This window comes from Rhipicephalus microplus, chromosome 5 (assembly GCF_043290135.1).
Source record: "Rhipicephalus microplus isolate Deutch F79 chromosome 5, USDA_Rmic, whole genome shotgun sequence".
Taxonomy (NCBI): Eukaryota; Metazoa; Arthropoda; class Arachnida; order Ixodida; family Ixodidae; genus Rhipicephalus; species Rhipicephalus microplus.
Genome location: NC_134704.1, coordinates 144,326,557 through 144,347,845, shown reverse-complemented (window position 1 = coordinate 144,347,845; position 21,289 = coordinate 144,326,557). Strand labels below are relative to the sequence as shown.

At 46.9% G+C, this 21,289-nt stretch overlaps 1 protein-coding gene across 1 annotated transcript in view; it reads right to left on the bottom strand.

The window, feature by feature from the left end:
- Window positions 1–1,301: 1,301 nt before the first annotated feature.
- The window catches only part of LOC142817584 (endothelin-converting enzyme 1-like), a 37,437-nt gene continuing 17,449 nt past the window's right edge, over window positions 1,302–21,289 (bottom strand). The window contains exons 5-11 of the mRNA XM_075894634.1: window positions 20,978–21,138; window positions 19,352–19,545; window positions 18,607–18,903; window positions 15,266–15,556; window positions 6,660–6,953; window positions 3,497–3,637; window positions 1,302–2,345 (exon numbers count right to left, since the gene is read on the bottom strand). Of these exons, the coding sequence (XP_075750749.1) occupies window positions 2,037–2,345; window positions 3,497–3,637; window positions 6,660–6,953; window positions 15,266–15,556; window positions 18,607–18,903; window positions 19,352–19,545; window positions 20,978–21,138 (1,687 nt within the window). The 3' untranslated portion in view covers window positions 1,302–2,036. The remainder of the gene's footprint in view (window positions 2,346–3,496; window positions 3,638–6,659; window positions 6,954–15,265; window positions 15,557–18,606; window positions 18,904–19,351; window positions 19,546–20,977; window positions 21,139–21,289) is intronic.

The window sequence follows — 21,289 nt, the reverse complement described above, 5'->3', positions numbered from 1 at the left end:
GATCAGGGCACCTAGTGACATTAGTAAGGACTTAGGAAGGAGGGTGGAGGTCCAAAAATTTCCAAGTTTGGACTTGTATATTACATACAAACGCCCGCAAGAGCTTACAACGTTGAGTTGACACATAATGTTTAGAAAACACTATATATGATAGTTTGCCTAGCACGTGCAATATTGTGGCATAGAAGCGTAGAATCGCGCCAAGCATCAAAACACATGGGTTGCGCAGCTAGTAGGTGTTTTAAAGGCTCAGTCATTATAAAGCGCACGTACACACTTACCATCATCATAACAAAAGCATCAACAAAGTGAGGGGCCGCCTAGATTGGCGTGTTGCCTTAGGGAAGCGTGGTGGACAATTCGTAGATTTGCAAAACGGTAAACTATGCCGTAGTGCAGTACGGCATACCGCCATTGAGCATTACAGCACATTAACCCTTTCAAGCTATCTAAATATACCTACTGCAAGTAGAGTTGCACTTGCAGTAGGTATTCTTAGATAGCTTGAAACGGCCGATGTTACAAACTCAGACGTGCGTTCTATGGCGGCATGGTTGAGACATCCACCGCGAACCAAGGCAATTGCAATTGCAAGGCAATCGCAATTGAGAAGGCGAAGCGCCGGGGGCCCGTGTGAAAAGCAATTATTGCGCTCTTTCTATTATAAGTATGTTTCGTTCGTCCTTTGGTTATCAATATTCAATACTGAAAATGTCGGACGCATTCATAGAATCGATTCTTGGCCAATACACCTCAATGGGTATGAGCCATGCTAAAATTCTCATCATCATCATCACCGACTACATTTTCGCGTTGTTCTCTCGCGGGAGAAATTCAGGCGTACTCGGAGTATTTTTCCAGAAAGGTATTGATGATCGATCATTTATTATCTAACGATTGACTATCAATCGGCTTATGCCATGCTTTCGAGGCATTAGTAAACAATTGACAGAGATTCATTAGCTGGTCATCAATTATGCATTTCGAGGGGTAGTACTCGGATGTTTTCTGTCCACTGAGGAGTTACGCGCTTAAGTTTTGCGAACTAATCCGCTCCTTCCACGAGATTCTTACGCTGAGCGTATACGTCGCGGGTGGTTGGAGTGCTTGAAAATCAAACGTGAAAAGTTTCAAACTGCTGAAGATAGACAGGTGGTGCCATAAGCCTGTATGCTATTTTGTTGACGTTTTAAGGTAGTAATTAAAATAAACTGCTAAATTGATATAGAAGTAGACCGTGGCCATCAGTCGGGAATCAGATATACGTGTAAGTATTATGAGTATAATTAGAAATACTTTAATAAATAGTCAGAAGAAAAAAGACACTCATATAACTACAAAATAAACACAAATGCACAATAGCAGAAACTGCACATACTGCGGCAGAATTGCAACACGCAAGTAAAAAAAAGTTGCTGCAAGTTGCCACATCAGATACCTGAAGGCATGTACTTTTTGTGCCTTCTGGACCAGCAATTTATATTAACACAGGTTACACTAGTGCACATTGTGCAAGTGAGAAGTGTGTGCAATCTTTGTATTCACAAATGACAAGTTAAAGTGAATTTCTAAAATACATTATGACAATACATAAGAAGCACATAAGGTCTGTTAAACTCTCACAAGAAAAAAAAACATAACTCCTTGAAGTTGCAGATCCTCCAGTTTACAGTATTGGCAGGAGATGATGCGAATTCAGCTTCATTTTGTTTTAGCCCGGTACATCTGCAGGTTCCCCGGAGTACATGTCAGTTTTCACGTCGGGTCTTTGTTTTTCTAAGTTTCTTTCAAACATGGTATCTAGCCCTTGCCGTGAAACCTTGTTCCGACTTAATGTCAGCACGGGCCTGGTATGGAACGTATCATATATATGAAATTAGTACATATATCTTAACACTTATTACGTCATCAAAAAAAGAGCGACAAGCCCGAGAATAACGTCAGCACAAAATTGCGTGATGCGCAACTAGGGCCAATGACCATCACGCCCCATTCGACTAACGCAGCACTGGGTAACGGACTGACGCCGCACGCGGTCAGGAAAACAGGCTGCACGCGTCGGCGCCGGTGTTCATGTGCGTGCCGGGGGCGCAGCCGAAAGTGCGCGCGAATAGGCGCGTCCGCCGCAACATGGCGTCGCAGTGGGGCTCGCTCCCGGGCCAGGGATCCGGCACTCCGGCTATGAAGGTCGCCGGCGAAGGCAGGCCTCCTCCGGGACAGTCGGCGTAGCAGGCGGCCACGAACAGCATCTGGGGGAGCGTCAGCGCATCGAGACCCGGCAGCCGCTTGTCCCCGGCTTCGGCCCTCGCCCTGTACGCGTCGAAGAGCACGTTGAACGACAGCACCTGCGACGCGTGCTGAGGTCAAGTTACTTGCGTGTAGAACGCGCCTCAGATTGCAAGTACATATCCAAGCACGAGGGGATCGGCGTAGCGAAAAGAAGACAAGCCGCCCCTTAATGTGCGCCCCTTTGTAATTGTTGCCGATGCATCGCGGAATTATTTAGCCGGTTGTCACATGTGAACTCTATGTCACGTAGGTGGCGTGTTTTGGACACTGTACGTGTGAGCGCAGACATCTTGACATGTACTATTAGCTCCGGACGTTTATTATTTTTTATTTGTCAAAAACACTGAGGACACGTATTTGCACATATATAGGCACTCAATCGTTGCCTAAAAAAGCTACACATATATTTGTTTGGCATGCACAGAAATTATAGGGAAAATCTTTCCTCTGCTTTCTAACGACTCCACGACTTTGAATATCATTCGAAGAAGTAGAGCATTCGAAAGCGTACTTAGTTCTATGGCACCCTATGTTGAGAAAAATATGACTACTAACACTCTATACAGAAACAAGCATTGGCAAAGCTGAGCAAAGAGTCTATATACGGACAGTTTGTAGGTAGGGAGACGCACGTGTAGATGAGGTAACTTGATGCTCGGGCCTTCGTATTTATGCTGAATGAACCAATGCTATGACATACCTGACTTAGGCAATACTACTAAATCGTAAATTGTTCATCTAAGACTATTTGGGTGTTTGAGCTCATATGAAATGTACACATGGGGATATGCCACGGTAAATAATTACCGCGATGATAACAAGAAAACTTGATGATTTAGTTTTCGGTAAGGGTACAGTAATTAGGATCGCAACATAAGGCGTTATTTCCCAGCCCAGAGAATACGACAAAAAAAATGAAGGGTCACACATGGCTCTGATATGCATTGTTCATAAGTTACAGCAAGAGTGTCTTGTGCATGTGTTGTTGCATCGCTAACAACGGCTTCCTAAGTAGAAAAAAGGCGCCGAAGTTAGCTCGGAGCCATCCACCGAGTGTCTCAAGAACATGGAGGGTCATTGAGACGACCAACACTCAGCTTTTTTAACCTTTTTTCCCGGAGACATATCTCAGGTGCCGTGGTGGAAGACCGCATAGCCACGCCAGTGAGAGCTGAAGCTTGCGCACAGCTCGAGTTGCATCGCTCACCTGCATCACCTGACTTTCGTCCTGGCGGGCGTTTTTGGCATCGGGAAGCACGCACTGCGTGAACTCGAGCACGGGCTCACGTGCAGGCGGCGAGCTGATTCGGTAGGCCGCAAGGAAGAGCTCGCCCAGCGCCTGCGCAACCTTTTAAGGAGAAGTCAGTGGCACCCGAGGATTCATTTGGGGATGAATAGTGTTTTGTTTTTCTTACCGTCAAAGTATTTTAAAAACACAGGTGATCGGTAAAACGCTAAGCCCCGCCGCGGTGGTCTAGTGGCTAAGGTACTCGGCTGCTGACCCGCAGGGCGCGGGTTCGAATCCCGGCTGCGGCGGCTGCATTTCCGATGGAGGCGGAAATGTTGTAGGCCCATGTGCTCAGATTTGGGTGCACGTTAAAAGAACCCCCGGTGGTCGAAATTTCCGGAGCCCTCCACTACGGCGTCTCTCATAATCATATAGTGGTTTTGGGACGTTAAACCCCACATATCAATCAATCGATAAAACGCTAAAGTCAAACGTGTTCTTACAGTAGTCTAATGTTTACACTACATTGATATAAGAGACCTTGCGCAATGTCCATCGATGTATGACACCTATAGTACCGCTTAACGTGAATGCATCCACCTTTGCGCTTAGTAAAACATTTCTATCCTTAAAACTAACGTCCATCATTAATTATTTGAAAAAAAAAAAGCCACAGCTTTGCCGGAAAGGCGAAGCAATGAACGCGATAGCAACAAATCGGAAGGTCACGCGCAGAATAGAAAGCAGATCGAAACCTGCCCCGCGTTTCTCACGCACAAATGACGCACGAAACGTACTCGCACGTACACGTGCCCGTGAATAAGCGTCCCAGTTGTTACTTCGCTGTGTCTGAAAAGCGCGCGCTTTTCGTAAAATGAGAGTCTGATAATTGCAGTGACCTTCGTGTGCCCGGTAACTACAACAGACTCTGTCCAGGTAAAGCCCGAAGCCAGTAAAGACGTATACGATTCTTCTCTCCTCCCCACCGCGAGATAAGGCACGCAAGGGAGTCTCACTACCCTCGCGTGGGAGATAAGAGCAAATTAGATTAGAGGCAAAGTACACGTGGGAGATTAGATTACACGTGGGAGATTACACGTGGCGTGGCGGTGCGTTGCCTCAATCGCCACGCGTTGCGGCGACGCACGCTCATTGGGTCTGCTTTCTGGTATTGTTGAAAACATAATTCCCCCGATATGCGCGTCGGCAGTGGTAAGTGGTATATGTAAATAGCTTGCTGTTTGAACGGCGAAGGTCGTTGATTCCGTGCCGACCGGTTGTGCCCTCGCGATCTCCGACGTCAGCGCAGCTCTGGCTGACTGGGCTGGCCCTACGTCACCTACTGACGCCGATCTCCGACGACAGCGCAGCTCCGACATACTGGACTTGCCCTACGCCATCTCCTGACGCAGACAAGAGCTTTCGCAAGTGGTGCCCCGTCCTCGGAATCCTGTGGCCGTGTTTCCAACTTTCCTATCTATCCTATCCCCTCGATATGTCCTCGCTCACTGGCTTAGCGCATCTCTCTTTCTCTCTCTCTCTCTCCACCTTTATTCCTATCCTTTTAATCCTTCCTCACCCCCATCCCTTGTGAGCTACTGTTAAGGTGTCGCACCCAGATGCAGACAGTTACGGGGCTCACTTTTCTCTTCTTTTCCCTCTTATAGCCACATCTCATCCGTCGCTCAGCGGTTAACGCCTGGTACTCATGATTGAGAGGACCCAAGTTTGCTTCCGCGCGCCGGAGTCTTAATCTGGGTTTTATTCTTCCTTGCATTTTTTTATATAGAGATTGGTATACATATACGGTGAGTGACGGCGACGCCGACGCCAGTGGCAAAATATAGCCAAGAGTGTCCAACAATTGCTATCGCTATAAAACCCTTGTTAGAGACTCTTGTGGTCGGTAGCTGCAACAATTAACGGTGAGAGCGGAACCAGAGAAAGCGGTGTGACAACCAGAAAAGCATGATGATAGAAATTGAGCTATGAGGTCACCTACTCGCGGCACGTTGGACTAAGAGACACCACTATAAATGTTTATTCTTTCTCTCTCTCTACCCGACCAAGGGGAAACGCAACGCACGTCGTGTTCTCCCTCTTACCCGCCCCGAATATTCGCGTGGCCGGCGTCAGTGGAAAACGTGGAGCCAGACGAAGCCGGCGAGTGGCGTAAAGTTATTTGGTATAGATAGATGCTATGAGCGACGCCAATGGTCGGTGCCTGGGGGTGTGTTAAGGCATTGACAAAACTACACTACTCGCATTGGAAACGCGCCGAATGGAACGGGCGCTAAGAAGGCGCATTGGAGGAACTAAGCGCGGATGCCGAGGTCATGAGGCATAACCACACTTTATCAAGAACGCTGCAAGAGCACAGTGATAGATAGATATAAAAGGCGTATTTTGAAAGCTTCCAAAGACTGCGGCTGTGCTGCAGTGGATAGCGTACCCGGTATGTGCTGTGGCGGACTCCAGAGGTCATAGGTCCAACTCTTGTTGACGAAGCTTTTATTTTTGTCTTCTGAACGGTGGCATTTTGACGTCATTTGTGTGACGGAAATACGTAATTGCAATTTCGGTGGACCCCGGCAAACAACACGAGATACCGTGCCGAATGGCGCTGCCTGGGAGGACACAAGTCTAGGATGTGGGGAGAAAATATGAAAAGAGGGGAGCCAACCACCCCTCAACGCTTTAGTTCTCCCTGCTAAATGTTTATGTACGCGTTCTATAAGTACTTGCAGGACTCTTTCTATTGTGACAGACTTCCAATCATTCGAAGGGATTCACTAAAGCTTCAGTTATTTGCTTTTACGTCATCTGGTTTCGCCTGTTGACGCACCTGATTCTCAACAAAGTTCGAGCTTCAAGCAAGCTTCTATGAAGTTAGCCCTCCTTCCTACACGTAACTTGTGGCAGTGGTGGAATACCTTTTGCGACATGTTCGCTCTTTTTGGTACAAGTAACTAGAAGACACGGGTTGATTCCAGCTTGCAAAGTGTCCAAGTATAATAACAAATAAATTCGCGTGACTAAACTTCCTAGCATTGAAGAAGACGGCGAGGAGGCGATGAAGTACCCGACACTTCCCAATTCCATAAACACCACGTATTTATTTATACTGCGGCTGTGTCCTTACCTGGCTTCCCAGACCAGCGTAATTGAGTACCTTCACCAAGTCTTCATCGTACAGCGGAAAGGTGAAGACGTACGGCATCAGGACGAAGTCTTTGCCGACATTCGCGTGTAAGCTGAGTGCCTGCATCGACTCTGCCACGGCAACCATCCGTGAATATCGGAACGAGGAGCGGACGGCGGCTGCGACGAGGCGCCACGCCTTGACCAGCGAGTCACCCGGAAGCAAAGGCTCGTGGAACTTAGCCACGCGCAAGCCTATACCGTCGCCAGAGTCACGGGTTGTTCGGTCCATGGCCTGCGACACACACAAAAAAAAAAAACGTCACAGTTCTGCCGCAAAGGCGAGAGTGATGAATGCGACAGCAACAAACTGAAAGTCACGAGCAGAATGGCACGCAGATCGAAACATGCCCCGCGTTTCTCACGCGCAAAAGATGCGCTCTCCTTTTCGTGGGTCAAAGAATGCGTGGGAGATGACAGCGCGCGCCGCCGCGTCGTGATTTCGCCACGCATGCTCATTGCGCCATCTTGCTGGTAATGCTGAAAACACGATAGTTTACTTTTATATATATATTGCCACTTGGCCGCTAGTTACGGTGACCGCAAGCCATGGCTGCCCGCGAGAATGAAATACAATGTTCTAGATGTCCTGGGGCAGCGCGTGCTCTGGCTAGTTGTTGTTGATTATTGAAGCAGCCATCTTGCCAGTTTTCGGTGCGTCTTCCCGCTGGCTCAGTTCTTCCAAGTTGAAGACCTTTTGTAGCACGTGACTACTGGCGGAGATGCTGGGTCACCCCTAGCCGATGTTCCGAACGCCTCCAGGTAGCCCTGTACCTGCAGTGACAACACCTGTTCACCGCTCAAGCCAAAAACTCCGAGGACTACCTCCTGAGCGTTGACCTCTTCCCAAGATGACGTCTGTGGCAACCCCGAACGCTAGGGAAGGCGCTGCAGCCTCCAACGCACAGGAAAGCGCTGCAGCCACGCCTCACACGCTGTGGAAGCCAAGTGTTCTGAAGGTTTTCCACGGTTCCGTCTTGGAGGATGTCGAAGACTGGCTAGCTCAGTTCGAACGGGTTTCGGATTACAGTGGGGGTACTTCGACAAACTTAGGAACGTGAATTTCAGCTTGGAGGACGGTGCTCGCACTTGGTACGAAAACCGTGATACTTTTCCCTCGTGGGGCGTCTTTCGTCGATATTTGCTGGCACTTTGGGCCAATCTCGATCGCCGTGAACGAGCCGAGCGAGCGATTTAGTCGTGCCTCCAAATGCCGAATGAAAGTGTCATGATGTACGTCGAGGACATGACAAGCCTCTTTCGTCGAGCCGACCCCGACATGGCAGAAGAAAAAAAGGTCCGTCATTTAATGCGAGAAGTGAAGCGAGGGTTTCCCTTAAAGACCATGGCAGAACTTTCGACGGAAGCCACAACCATGGAGCAAGAGCTGCAGCAGTGCTCTACTGTGTACGACCGGCAAGCGAGTGCCGCTTCATCAATAGGTCAGATTGGAGGTGCGGCAAGCAACATCAACATCTAGTCTCTCTGCGACCTCATTCGATCGGTGGTGCGCGACGAACTACGAAAGACTCAGTGTCAGTCCCAACCTACTGCAGGGTCTATTTGCGGCCTTGTCAGAAACGAAGTACGACAGGCTCTCCAAGTGCCGCCTTCCAGCTATGTTCCGCCTGTCCCGACGGAGCCTCATCGTGCATCATACGCAGAAGCTGTAAGCCGATATGTTCCTGCTTCACCGCGCTTCGTTAATCCTATGCCTCAGGATGCACTTTCTTTGCTGCAGCCAATTCAGCACTTAGAAAATCGACAGCCGCTTCCCAGAAAATGCGACGTATGCATGGCACACACCGGACAGACGACCACTGTGTTATCACTGTGGTGAAGCTGGACATGTGTACCGGGAATGTCCCTATCGCCGCCTCGGACTACAGGGTTTCGCCGTCGACCCACCACGGCCGAGATTCGGCGAAAGACCGAGGCACAGAGCGATTCCCCGACGACAGCGACAAAATCCATAAGCAGATTTTTTTTGGATATACATGTGGCAGTCGATGGTCACCACGACGTTAGTGCATTATTGCACACAGGTGCGGACTACTCGATCATGAGCGGGAAACTAGCAGCGCACATAAAAAAAAAGTTGTTATGCCTTGGTACAAAGCACAAATTCGTACTGCCGGAGGCACGTAGTCACTACAATCGACATGTGCACTATCAGAGTGAGCATTCGGGGGCGTACGGTTCTCGCCAGCTGCCTCGTACTTCGGGACTTTCCCCGAGATCTAATCCTGGGAGTCGACTTTTTGCGGGAGCTCGGCGCTATTACCGATCTTCGAGAGCGTACCGGGACGTTTTTGACAGCTGGATCCTCCGACATACCTGACGACATCCGTGACAGCACGCTTCGCGTTTCTGCCGAGAGTATCACGTTGCCTCCGCGTTCAAGCGTCCTAGTTGATGTGGTGTCTGACAAGTTACGGGAGGGTGAGGTTGTCGCCGAAGGTAACTTGACGCTTTTGTCAGCGCTAGGTGTCTGGGCTGCACGGAGCCTCGTCACGCTTTATGACGAACACTCTTCCCTACTTGTGACTTATTTCAGTAACGAGTATCGGCACCTGTTTCGTGACACCGCCATCAATTTCGCCTACCCTATCGCAGACGTTTCTGAATGCTTCGCATCTACATCAGCCGACGACGGGCTTCGACCGACACTAAGCGACGTGACTTCACTACGTGCAAAAGTTGATATGTCAACTCGACCCTCTCGGAACAACAACAGACCGAGATACGTGAACTGCTATATCAATTCAAAGAGTGCTTCGCGTCCACCTCGAAGGTTCGTCAGACACCTATCATCAAACACCGAATAATTACGTATAACGACGCTTCGCCCGTAAAACAACACCCTTACCGCGTTTCGGCCAAGGAACGTGACGTTATATATGCTCAAGTCAAAGAGATGTTGCAAGATGACATATCCAACTTTCGAAAAGTGCCTGGTCATCTCCGGTTGTGCTCGTGAAGAAAAATAATGGATCACTGCGCTTCTGCGTGGACTACAGGAAACTTAACAGCGTGACTAAAAAAGACGTCTACCTGCTGCCCCGCATCGATGATTCCCTCGACAGACTGTGGCGGGCCAAGTATATTTCATCGATAGACTTGAAAAGTGGCTATTTTATGAAAGTTTATGAAATAGATCGTGAAAAAACCGCCTTCATTACACCGGATGGCTTATATGAATTCAAAGTGCTTCCCTACGGCCTCTGTTCTGCACCTGCGACATTCCAGAAAATGATGGACAGTGTTATTACTGGTCTGAAATGGGACACGTGCCTTGTTTATCTGGATGATGTAGTCGTGCTTTTTGCCACCTTTGAGGAGCACCTGAAGCGTCTGCAGAATGTGCTTGAAGCGCTCTGCTCTGCCAACCTGACACTGAAGCCAGAAAAATGCCACTTCGGTTACAAGGAACTTAAGTTTCTTGGCCATGTCAGTGCGAATGGTATTCGACCAGACCCTGACAAAAGTATCGCCGTGGCCTCGTTTCCTGTTCCACGTGATACGAATTACAAAAAGATCTAAATAACATCTTAAGCTGGTGTCTCACGAATTCCCTCAGTATTAACCCTAAGAAAACTAACTTCATGATATTCCACTCAGCTAACAAAGTTCTTCCCTCCGAAATTTCTATTAAACTAAATGGCTCACTCATTAACCCTGACAATGAATGCTCTTTCTTAGGAATCGTTCTCGACAGCAACCTAAAATACTCTAATCATGTTATTCATTTGCGCAAAGAACTAGCATTTGGTGTCAGGATTCTAATCGGAGCACGTTACTACTTTAACATTTCAACTATAATCAAGTTATATTATGCTTTTATTCACAGCCATATTAATTATTGCATCCCCACTTGGGGAACTACATACCTCACCCACTTATCTCCCATTCAGCACATTCAAAACCAAGCCATCACACTAATGACTTTCAGTTCATATCGTTCAAGTGTATCATCATTACTTCGTAACTTTGACATACTTTCTACTGTTTGTTTATTTAAATATCATTTCATTATCATGCTGTTCAAGTCCTTGCACCATCTTGTCCCATCAAGCGTCTTTTATCCTAATGCTTTGTCTAACTTAAACCGTACTAGATTCGCTTCAAATAAAAATTTTCTACTACCTACTATCCGCACTAATTTTGGTCGCCACACTGCATATTTCGCAGCATTATCATTATGGAATTCATTGCCATCTCACATCAAGCAATGCTCGACTATTGGCACATTTAAAAAACAATTGTATTTGTACTTGATAAACTACTAGATGTTTTTATCTTAATATATTGTTTATTCCACTTTTCTTTTTACTTGTTTCTTGTTAGTGTTGGTTTTATCAATTTACTCATCTCTCTGTTTTCACTGCTACTGCTAATTGAGTAAATTTTGTAATCCCATTTTGAACAGGAGGTCCCCCTGCAGCCTTGTGCTTTCGGACCTCCTCCTGTATATATACTTTGTATACTGTTCCTTTTTCTGTACTAATAACTGAAATAAACTGAAACTGAAGAAGGTAGTACGTCGCTTTCTAGGGCTCTGCGCGCACTATCGCCGCTTTATAGCCAATTTTTCTAGAACTGCTGAACCGCTCACTAGACTCACTCGTGAAGATGTTCCATTCGTCTGGGAGGAAGAACAGGACGCAGCTTTCTCTGAACTACGGGAGCGTTTGCAGACACCACCAGTCCTCGCTCACTTTGACCGAAACGCTGATACTGAAATTCCTACTGACGCCAGCAACGTGGGTCTTGGTGCTGTCCTCGTACAGCAACAAGAGGGCACAGAGCGAGTGATAGCATACGCTAGCCGCACTCTTTCCCGCGCCGAGGTCAACTACTCCACGTCAGAGAAAGAGTGCCTCGCTTTTGTATGGGCCACGGTGAAATTTAGGCCTTACCTTTACGGACGCCACTTCAAAGTAGTGACCGACCGTTATTCGTTGTGCTGGTTAGCCAACCTACGGGACCCGTGTGGGCGACTGGCGCGATGGAGTCTTCGTCTGCAGGAATATGATTTCACGATCGCTTACGAATCGGGCCGCAAGCACGAAGATGCTGATACATTATCCCGTGCACCTGTCGAAGATTGTAGCCACGACACTGAGGATGACGGTGGTTTCCTTGGGGTCCTTACTACAACAGATCTGATTACACGACAGCGCGCGAACGATGAAATTCGCGCAGTTATCGAAAATCTTGAAGGACGCAACACTTCCGTGCCTCGATGTATTTCTTGAAGTCTGTCGTCGTTCTGTCTGAGAGATGGGGTCCTGTATAAGAAAAAGACTCCACCGGCAATGAGAGAACCTATCTTCTAGTTGTGCCAACTGAAATGCGTGACGGCATTCTTCTTGCCTGCCACAATGAGCCCACATCTGGTCACTTAGGTTCCTCTCAAACTCTCGCTCGAGTTCGACACGCGTGCTACTCGCCTAAGCTTTCTGCATCCGTTAAGCGATACGTGAAAATCTGCGGGGAATGTCAACGTTGCAAATCCCCGCCATTGAAGCCCGCGGGGCTTCTTCATCCAATAGGACCACCTAGAGCGCCATTCGATCAAATAGAAATGGATTGACTGGGGCCCTTTCCGCCATCACCTACTGGCAACGCACCGACTATTTGACGAAGTACGCCGAAACAAAGGCACTACAACGCGCTACGGCTACCGACGTCGCCCAATTCTTTATGGACCAGATCGTTCTTCGACACGGCGCCCCGTCATGCGTAATTACAGACAGAAGAACAGAATTCACGGCCAAGCTCATTTGTGACGTATTCAAGCTCAGCTACACGAGCCATCGCAAGGCCACGGCATATTATCCGCAGAGCAACGGCTTGACAGAGCGACTCAACTAGAACATCGCAGACTTGTTATCTATGTACGTAGATGTCCAGCAAAATACCTGGTACCAAGTACTACCGTACGTCACATTTGCGTACAATACTGCCGTCCAGAAAGCTACGCGATTCACGCTTTTCCATCTTGTCTATGGACATGAGGTCCAGACTATGCTGGATACGATGCTTCCACACAATTGCGACGCTTTGATCACTCCTTATGCCGTGCAGCTTACCCAGTACGCCGAAGAAGCACGCCATTTAGCACGCCTACACATTACGCACCAGCAGAGTACAGACGCATGCATGCCGCTACAACGTTCGACATCGACAAGTTGAATACCATCCAGGCGATCGAGTTTGGGTGTGGACTCCAGTCCGTCACCAGGAATTGTCAGAAAAACTGGTCAGTCGCTACTTCGGACCACACAAAGTGTTGCGGCGCGAGAGCGATGTGAATTATACGAGGTAGTCCCTGACGGCACCTTCTCGCCACGGCAACGAAGACACTCCTTGAGATTACGCACGTAGTGCGACTGAAGCCTTACTTCACGCGGTAGTGCGACTGCGCATTAACCTTATCACTGTTTTTGGCTATGAACGTATTTTCTGTCGGTTCGCCCTGACTTTGCCTTTGTACTTCCCGAGCATCAGAGCGGTGCCTTTTATGGGTGAAGCTCCTTATAACGGCACCTGTTCGTCCCTCGTAGCTGTTGTAGTATAAAACACGTATAACATTTGGACCTCCAAAGTGGTGCTGGTGAGAGATTTCTTCTGTGCTTTGTTGAACAATGAAAAATAGTGCTCAATGTACATGCCAATGGCTGCTAATGGGGAATGAGAGACAGGAGCATTTGGCTTTTAGTTAACGCGCACGCTGCGATCCCCATTAGCAGCCACTGGCATTTATATTGAGCACTATCTGACAAGAAAAGGTTGCTACGTTATACTCGCTGGGCGTAACCTCCTTGGTTTTAGAAAGGATTAGCGAGCGTTGGGCCACAGTGCCATGAATACAGTGAACTAGTGTATACCATGAACTCGAGGTGGTTAAAGGTGGGAAGTAGACAAATTTAGTCGGCGTTGAGTAGACCCGAAGCGCATGCCGTAAGAAAGTGTGTGTGTGCCACCTCTCGTTTAGTCCTTAGAATGTACGCTGGATGGTGGTGCTTCTATATGGGTAATATATGATGAAAAGATGCGAGATGTTGGTACTTGGGGTGTTGAATAGATGAACGAACGGACACACAGACAGATGCATGGATGGATGCATGAACGGACGCAGGGGCGTATGCATGGACGAACGCAGGGACGGACGCACCAACAGACACACACACGGACGGGCGGATGGACGCATGGACGGTCACACAGACGGACACATGAACTGATGGAAGCAAGAACGAATGGACGGACGAATGCTTCGCCCCACTCTCCATCATTCACTCCGTGGATATGCTGCCATTTTATTTCAGAGGGGTAATAATGCCACTTGGCCGCTAGTTACGGCGAGCGCAAGCCATGGCTACCCGCGAGAATGGAAGACGATGTTCTGGGGGCAGCGCGTGCTCTGGCTAGTTGCTGTTGATTATTGAAGCAGCCATCTTGTCAGTTTTCGGTGCGTCTCCCCGCCGGATCAGTTCTTCCAAGTTGAAGACTTTCTGTAGCACCTGACAATATATATATATATATATATATATATATATATATATATATATATATATATATATATATATATATATATATATATATATATATATATATAGCTTGCCACTTGAGCGCTGAAGGAGATACTCCTCGGCGGCTCTGTGGTTAACGCCTCACATTCGCAATTCAGATATTACAATATCAATCCGCGTGCCGGGTTTTTCTTTTCTCGATTATTTTTCTTTCTGCGCTTATATATATAGATACGCCTACATATACAGTCAGTGACGGTGACGTCGACGGCAAAATCCAGCGGAGAGTGTCCGTATAATTCGTATAACAATAAAATGAATTGGGTCCGATCGACGTTCGGCCTGTGACATATTTAGTCGCCCTGTCACAAAAATGACACGACCAGTTAGAAAGGGGCGCTTCTTCGCCACTGTAGGGGCGCTTCTTCGCCACTGTAAGTAGCAACCCTCTATATTACGTAGCTTTCCAGGCTTTTCTCTACACTGGAAACATCCTCTACCGAAAGGCCGGCATGGGGAAAGGCCGGCATGGGGGCACCGGCTCAAGAATACTATTTTACGCCTACAACACGTGCGATGTTGGTGACCTTTCCCGGGCGACGGCCTGAGAGGCGAGAGAGGAGGACATGCAGTGCGGCGTCGCGGTTAGAAGAAAGACAGTACTTTCCGAAAATTCTCCAAACACCTTAACTGCGTCCGCTAGCACAGGATTTTACGAAGCTTGCCAATGCTTCAGATTGAGCCAGCTGCTACTTTTCTCGTCAGAGGAAAGTAGCACACTTTAAACCAATGGTGTCGTGTTTGAGACACAAGCAGTATTAGGACGATAGCCAGTTTTTTTGGGAGGGGGGTGCGAGAGAGAGATTTGAACCTCCCCTCCCTGATTCGATACGCTCGGGACCAGCAAAATGGGTGACCAAATTACGGTGATAACATCACGGTACACAAAGTTCGTGAAAAATAACGGTGAGATGTTGAGACCATTAGTCGCGTGAAAACTGTGAGCACGTACACTGAACGCGACCGCAGTCGAGTTCCAGTCGGCGACAACGGTAACGTTCTTGTCCCTGCTGGGCCATCGGGCGAGTAGCCTGCCGTACTCGTCCCGCACCGCTCTGACCAGCGCCTCCGCATCGTCGCGGGCGTTCGCGTAGAACGCCTGGCTGCTGTATCCGGTGAACAGCTCGAATCCGCTAAGAAGATAGGTGTGCGCCAGACAGAAGAGGCTGTGCAAGACGCGTGCGTGCTGTTCACTTTCGTAGAAGCTTGCGATGAGACGCTGACTGGCGAACAGCGCTGCCACCTGCACGGACGGTCAATTTCCATGGTTAGGTTGTCTTGTACTTGATGACCTGCAGTGACTTCATTGAAACCGCCGTTTTGGAGCACCAGCATGCCTGGAAGCGAATTTCGTGGTGTAACATTATTATCATCAAATCATCATGTGCAGCTCGTTTCCCTATTCAAGCACAAGCACGTTTTCTGCGGTGTCATTTTCACACTGACGCAACTTCTTTGTACCCAAGGCTGCCATTGTGGAATGCTAGTACAAGCTGCGTCCATATAGACATGAAAGCTGGCTATCGCAGCTCTGATAGATTAACTGATTGACTGACTGGCTTGTTCAGCAAGTACGAAGCATTTCTTTGCGAAGCGAAGGCACTTCAAGCGTTTCTGTCTAACTTCATAGAGACGTACGTTGAGGACGCTTTGGGGGTCGTCAGTCACAATTCCTAAATGCGAGACATTTCTTAGCAAACTTCGGTGACTTTGAACGTCTATCTATCTATCTATCTATCTATCTATCTATCTATCTATCTATCTATCTATCTATCTATCTATCTATCTATCTATCTATCTATCTATCTATCTATCTATCTATCTATCTATCTATCTATCTATCTATCTATCTATCTATCTATCTATCTATCTATCTATCTATCTATCTATCTATCTATCTATCTATCTATCTATCTATCTATCTATCTATCTATCTATCTATCTATCTATCTATCTATCTATCTATCTATCTATCTATCTATCTATCTATCTATCTATCTATCTATCTATCTATCTATCTATCTGTCTGTCTGTCTGTCTGTCTGTCTGTCTGTCTGTCTGTCTGTCTGTCTGTCTGTCTGTCTGTCTGTCTGTCTGTCTGTCTGTCTGTCTATCTATCTATCTATCTATCTATCTATCTATCTATCTATCTATCTATCTATCTATCTATCTATCTATCTATCTATCTATCTATCTATCTATCTATCTGTCTATCTATCTATCTATCTATCTATCTATCTATCTATCTATCTATCTATCTATCTATCTATCTATCTATCTATCTATCTATCTATCTATCTATCTATCTATCTATCTATCTATCTATCTATCTATCTATCTATCTATCTATCTGTCTGTCTGTCTATCTATCTATCTATCTATCTATCTGTCTGTCTGTCTGTCTGTCTGTCTGTCTGTCTGTCTGTCTGTCTGTCTGTCTGTCTGTCTGTCTGTCTGTCTGTCTGTCTGTCTGTCTGTCTGTCTGTCTGTCTGTCTGTCTGTCTGTCTGTCTGTCTGTCTGTCTGTCTGTCTGTCTGTCTGTCTGTCTGTCTGTCTGTCTGTCTGTCTGTCTGTCTGTCTGTCTGTCTGTCTGTCTGTCTGTCTGTCTGTCTGTCTGTCTGTCTGTCTGTCTGTCTGTCTGTCTATCTATCCGCCTACGACTTTTAGCTCTTCTGGCCGTTTCGATAATAGTATCGATACCAAACTTGGTATTGCATATCGTGACTGTATGAACAACATATTTGAGGAGTCATAACATGATAATCATCACATGGATGTCAAGAATGTCCTAACTTACCTTTCATGGTCCTGCAGCTCTTGCGGTGTTTTTGTTCTCATGACATGTTGCAAAACTGGTATGGTATGGCATGATTGCATGGCGAACACAAGCGACAGACCCTAGCATGAAAATTATGACATGCGTGTCATGTAACAGTATGACTACATGCAACGCTCATGATGCGCTCGCGGCAGTTTCGCTAGCGTCACATATACCAAATTTGGTATTACAGTACATGAATGAATAACGAAGGTTTGCGACTGGTGCAAACATGATAATCATGAGATGCCTGTCATAAAACAACATAACTACATGCCGTGCTCATGATGCGCTGTCAGCCGTTTCGCTGGCTTCACTTGTACTAAATAGGTTATTACGAGACGCAAATGGACCATGAAGGTATGATACTGGTGCAAACATGATAAACATAAGGTGTGTGTTATGTAACAACATGACTACGTGCTACGTTCATGATGCGTTTGCGGCCGTTTCGCTAGCTTCACAAGTACGAAAATTGGTATTACGTGACGCGAATAGACGAAATAGGTAAATGACACATCCGAACATGATAATTACGACATGCGTGTCATGTAACAACAAGCTACATGCCACACTGATGATGCGCTCACTGCCGTTTCGCTAGCTTCACATATGCCAAATTTGGTGGTACGTGACGCCAATGGATGAAGGAATATATGACTGGTGCAAACATGATAATCCTGACACGCGTTTCATGTAAGAACATGACAACATACTACGCTTGTGCTCGTGGCCGTTTCGCTAGGTCAACATACACTAAACTTGGTATCACGTGGCGTGAACAGATGAAGAAGATAAACGACACTTTCAAACATGATAATAATGACACGGAAGTCATTTACGGCATCATTTACCTCCACCTCATAACGTTGTGGTGATTTTGTTGAAGTGACATATAAACATTTCTCATTCATGCTTCGCATATCATCGATTCCCGTTGTACATGGGATCTGCCAAATTTTTTTGTTTTCCTTTTACAGTTTCACGTCATTGTTGCAAGTGATAAGTCTCTGCAATGAAGCCTACGTTCACAGCGCCTCTAATCTCTTGACCTTTTATACTTTTGGTGCTATGGTGTCTGCAGTGCTATATATGCAGCACACTGTCTCTCCTTTCTAATTCGAATCTGTAAATGCTAGCGTATTGTACTGCGAAAGCGTTAAACACTTTTGTGGTTGTGACAAAAAAGGACCTAGATTACATAAGACAAAGCGACAATTGCCATCATTTGAACAGCACGTGGCAATACTTTACATATAAGTGATTTAGGAGTAGAAAGTAGACGATCGCCAACACTCCAAGCGTAACTATATTTAGCCATAATTCCCACAACTTTGCTTAAAGTAACACGTTATACCTAGGGCTGTCAGCCCGCAAGAGATGAGCGTTTGCTATGCATGCGCAACGCAAGCGGAAATCTTATCGTGCGTAATTCAAAACTGTCTATAACGTAGACAAAGTTAGCCACACTGTACCTGCACTATGCACCAAGAGACGAACAAGTGCGTCTCGGACTCGCCCTTCGTCTCCCAGGTGTCGATGAGAGTGCGCAAGAAGTCGCTGTTCTCATCTCGCAGTAGGACGTCGTGTCCAGAGGTGACGCCGTAGTCAGAAAGCGCGTTGCGCCAGCGTGTCGCCAGAGCACGGCGTCCCTTGAAGACCGTGCTGTTCTCCAGTGCTACTGTTCGCGCTGGAGAACTGTTGCTCCAGACACTTGCCAGGGGATCCATAAACTCGGAGTCCACGCGATCGGTGACATCGAACGCTTTGCTCTGCAGATACAAAGAGTTCACATGCGGTAGGAAATGGTACATCAGCGTGGTTGTTTCCAGGGTAAAACAGAAAAGACCATGGTCATGCACGATTTTCCCCCATTTTGGCTTCACTTATCAATATTCCGATACTGACAATAGGTGAACAGAATGAGGAGGTAGAACAGAACTCGAGCAATGTTGATTTGGCATAGCGCGGTTTTAAAATACTGCAAATATATTACGGTATAGATATACACACATAAAACAAAAAAGTCTGCTAGTTCGCTTTAAATTTTGAAACATGAAACTTTCAACATTGACGGAATTCCTGCTGAATGCGTCTACGTGATCTACACTTCAACTCCCATTTATGACATCAAAGTTGTGCTGATGAATGAGATAGCAGTGTTGCTGGCTCAAAGACGAGACGCGTGGCGTTTGCAGTGCATAGCTACCGGCAACGTACCACTGACGTGTCGATGCTACCGCTTCCCAGCTGGTCGCTGAGGAGTTGAACGTACAGAACGCGCGCAGGTAGCCTGGCCTGCTGCGATGCGCGCTTCCGAGCCAACATTCCAAACTCGCGAGACGGCGTTATCACCACGGTGGTGGCCGGTCGCTTCGACGAACGGCCTCTGTGAGATGGCTTGCCACTGCTGTCTGTGAAATGAAAAAGCTGTTTTACCACGGGAACAATTCTATGGACATTGCAAGCGCATTATCACAGTCAAGCTGTTTGAGCTTTTTGTTGTTAGCATCCGCGGTGAAGGTAGAAAAGTTCACCTGGCTATGACGTCACTGAGCGATTCCTAAATAAGCTTACGTGCAAGCGTAGGCGTGGCTATGAGGTGATCTCGCGAAGCCAAGGTGAGCGTAGTCAAAAGTAAGACTTGTTAAGCGTAGTGGAGCCACTTTAAATATAGTTGAGCCTGGTCGTGCCAACATAGTAAGTTACAGTAAAACAGACGAAATTGAAAAAAATGATTCAAGTTGAATTTAATGAAAGTCAGATATGCAAAAGTTAATCATAATTACGCTACTCATTGTTCAGCCCTTACTAAACGAGCTATTGCAAATTAAGACAAATGCTTTATTTACCCTAATTAGATCTAATTATGATAAGCCCAACATAAACAGAGAAAAAAGAGAAAAAGCCTCGTATGGTGCAGTTTAACGAAGAGGCGAGAAAGTGAAGCGAATGTGAAGACGAGAGAAAAGAGGACAAGGACATCCACTGCGCTGTTTCCACAGTCTTCGGAGAACAAGTTCCTGTCTACCTCATTTTTTTTCACAGCGCCACTGTCGTGACGTTCCAGCCCCAAAGCGATAACATAGCCCACAGGCTCACGTTATACGAACTATGATCTTCATAACTGTAGTGCACGATTTCCATCGCCCTTGCCACCACGCCTCGTAAATCGCTCGCTGGACGAGACGGTGGCGCCCTTTCGCGTGGCGCGGGCATTAGCCGCATTGTTCACAAGCATTTTTGGCGATGTTATGCAAATTACAGCGATTATTTGATGAATTCGCTGGTCTTTTTGTAGTTTATACTATTTCAGACCTTGTCAGTTCACACTGGTTTGGAGGATTGTTCACTTTGTTTTAGGCCAGTAAAGACCACTGTGTGACCATGCAAAATGAGGCGGTGGGTACCAATCGTGCTAAGCTTGTCGCTAGTGTGAAACGTTTACTTTCATCGTATACTACCATTTTCATATCACGCATAACGGTGAAGAATAAAAGGAAACAATATAGGAATCATATTACGCGCGACAGGACGGGGCACGATAGGAGTAACGTTATAAGAGATAGGAAGGGAGCAGAGGGGAGTATAGAGGAGTAATAGGGGCAGCGTGTCTTAGCAGCTGTTGTAACTATTGAGTAATATTGTAGTTTATACCATTTCAGTTCTAGTCAGTTTGTGCTGGTTTGTACTAACCTGCATTGACTGTTTTATGAGCATGCAATACAATTGAGATGGTGGATGAACGACAAGGTGGGCCCTTAAATTAAGTGGTCCGAACTTGCATGTCTTTGATGCGCAGTGTTTTCTGCGCGGGGTTTCGCCTAAAGTAGAGGCAAAACAAACCTGGGAGGATGTCTAGGGCCAATATGGGAGTCCAGCCGAGGCGCATTGCGGCAAACAGCAAAGTGCGCAACGCGTCGGGTTCACCAGTTGCGCTACCCGGCCATGCCACGCTGGCCTCGCCCAGGGCGCGCCTCACGCTGATCAGTTCGTTCCTCTCCCCTCTGCAAGTGACAACAATATCAAATGACTTCAATCGACTGATGAGTCTATCAAGTATTGAATCAATCAAGTCATCTTATTATGATTTATTACTGTACGAGCTTCATTCACTGGGTTTTGTAATGCAGGTTTTTTTAATGTTAGTAAGAGCTC